Below are 379 nucleotides of genomic sequence, written 5' to 3' on the forward strand. Positions count from 1 at the left end.
AAATTTAAAATTATGATTCAAATCGAATATACTGCCTTTGGCTACTGCCGGAGAGATAATTAAAATATCCTCCACAGTTGATTCTAAACAAAATCTACCTGATTAAAAGGTATCTTTGGTCTTCCGAAATCTTTTAAAGCCGCATTGTCTAATTATATCTAGCTAGAAACTGTAATAGAAGAAAGGGATTTTTCTCGTTTTTTTCTTGCTAATTCTCTTTAACAATAATGGGCCTGGAGGCTGAGTAATGGAGACTGTTGTATTGGCCTTTTTTTGTTTTTGTTTTTTCTAGAATCACCTTCATAAAGCTTGCATATATATCTCAACACTTCTGTTGTGGCGGTCGGTAGCAGAATCGCGCCTGAAAGTCTTCCACCTT

General features: G+C 35.4%; 1 protein-coding gene across 1 annotated transcript in view; it reads right to left on the bottom strand.

Moving 5' to 3' along the window:
• Nucleotides 1-260: 260 nt before the first annotated feature.
• Nucleotides 261-379, bottom strand: part of LOC138044503 (neuropeptide FF receptor 2-like) — a 1386-nt gene continuing 1267 nt past the window's right edge. Inside the window, exon 1 of the mRNA XM_068891004.1 lies at nt 261-379. This exon is cut by the window's right edge and continues 1267 nt beyond it. Coding sequence (XP_068747105.1) covers nt 301-379 — 79 coding nt within the window. The 3' untranslated portion in view covers nt 261-300.

The sequence above is a fragment of the Montipora capricornis genome, chromosome 4 (assembly GCF_036669925.1).
Source record: "Montipora capricornis isolate CH-2021 chromosome 4, ASM3666992v2, whole genome shotgun sequence".
NCBI classification, from domain to species: domain Eukaryota; kingdom Metazoa; phylum Cnidaria; class Anthozoa; order Scleractinia; family Acroporidae; genus Montipora; species Montipora capricornis.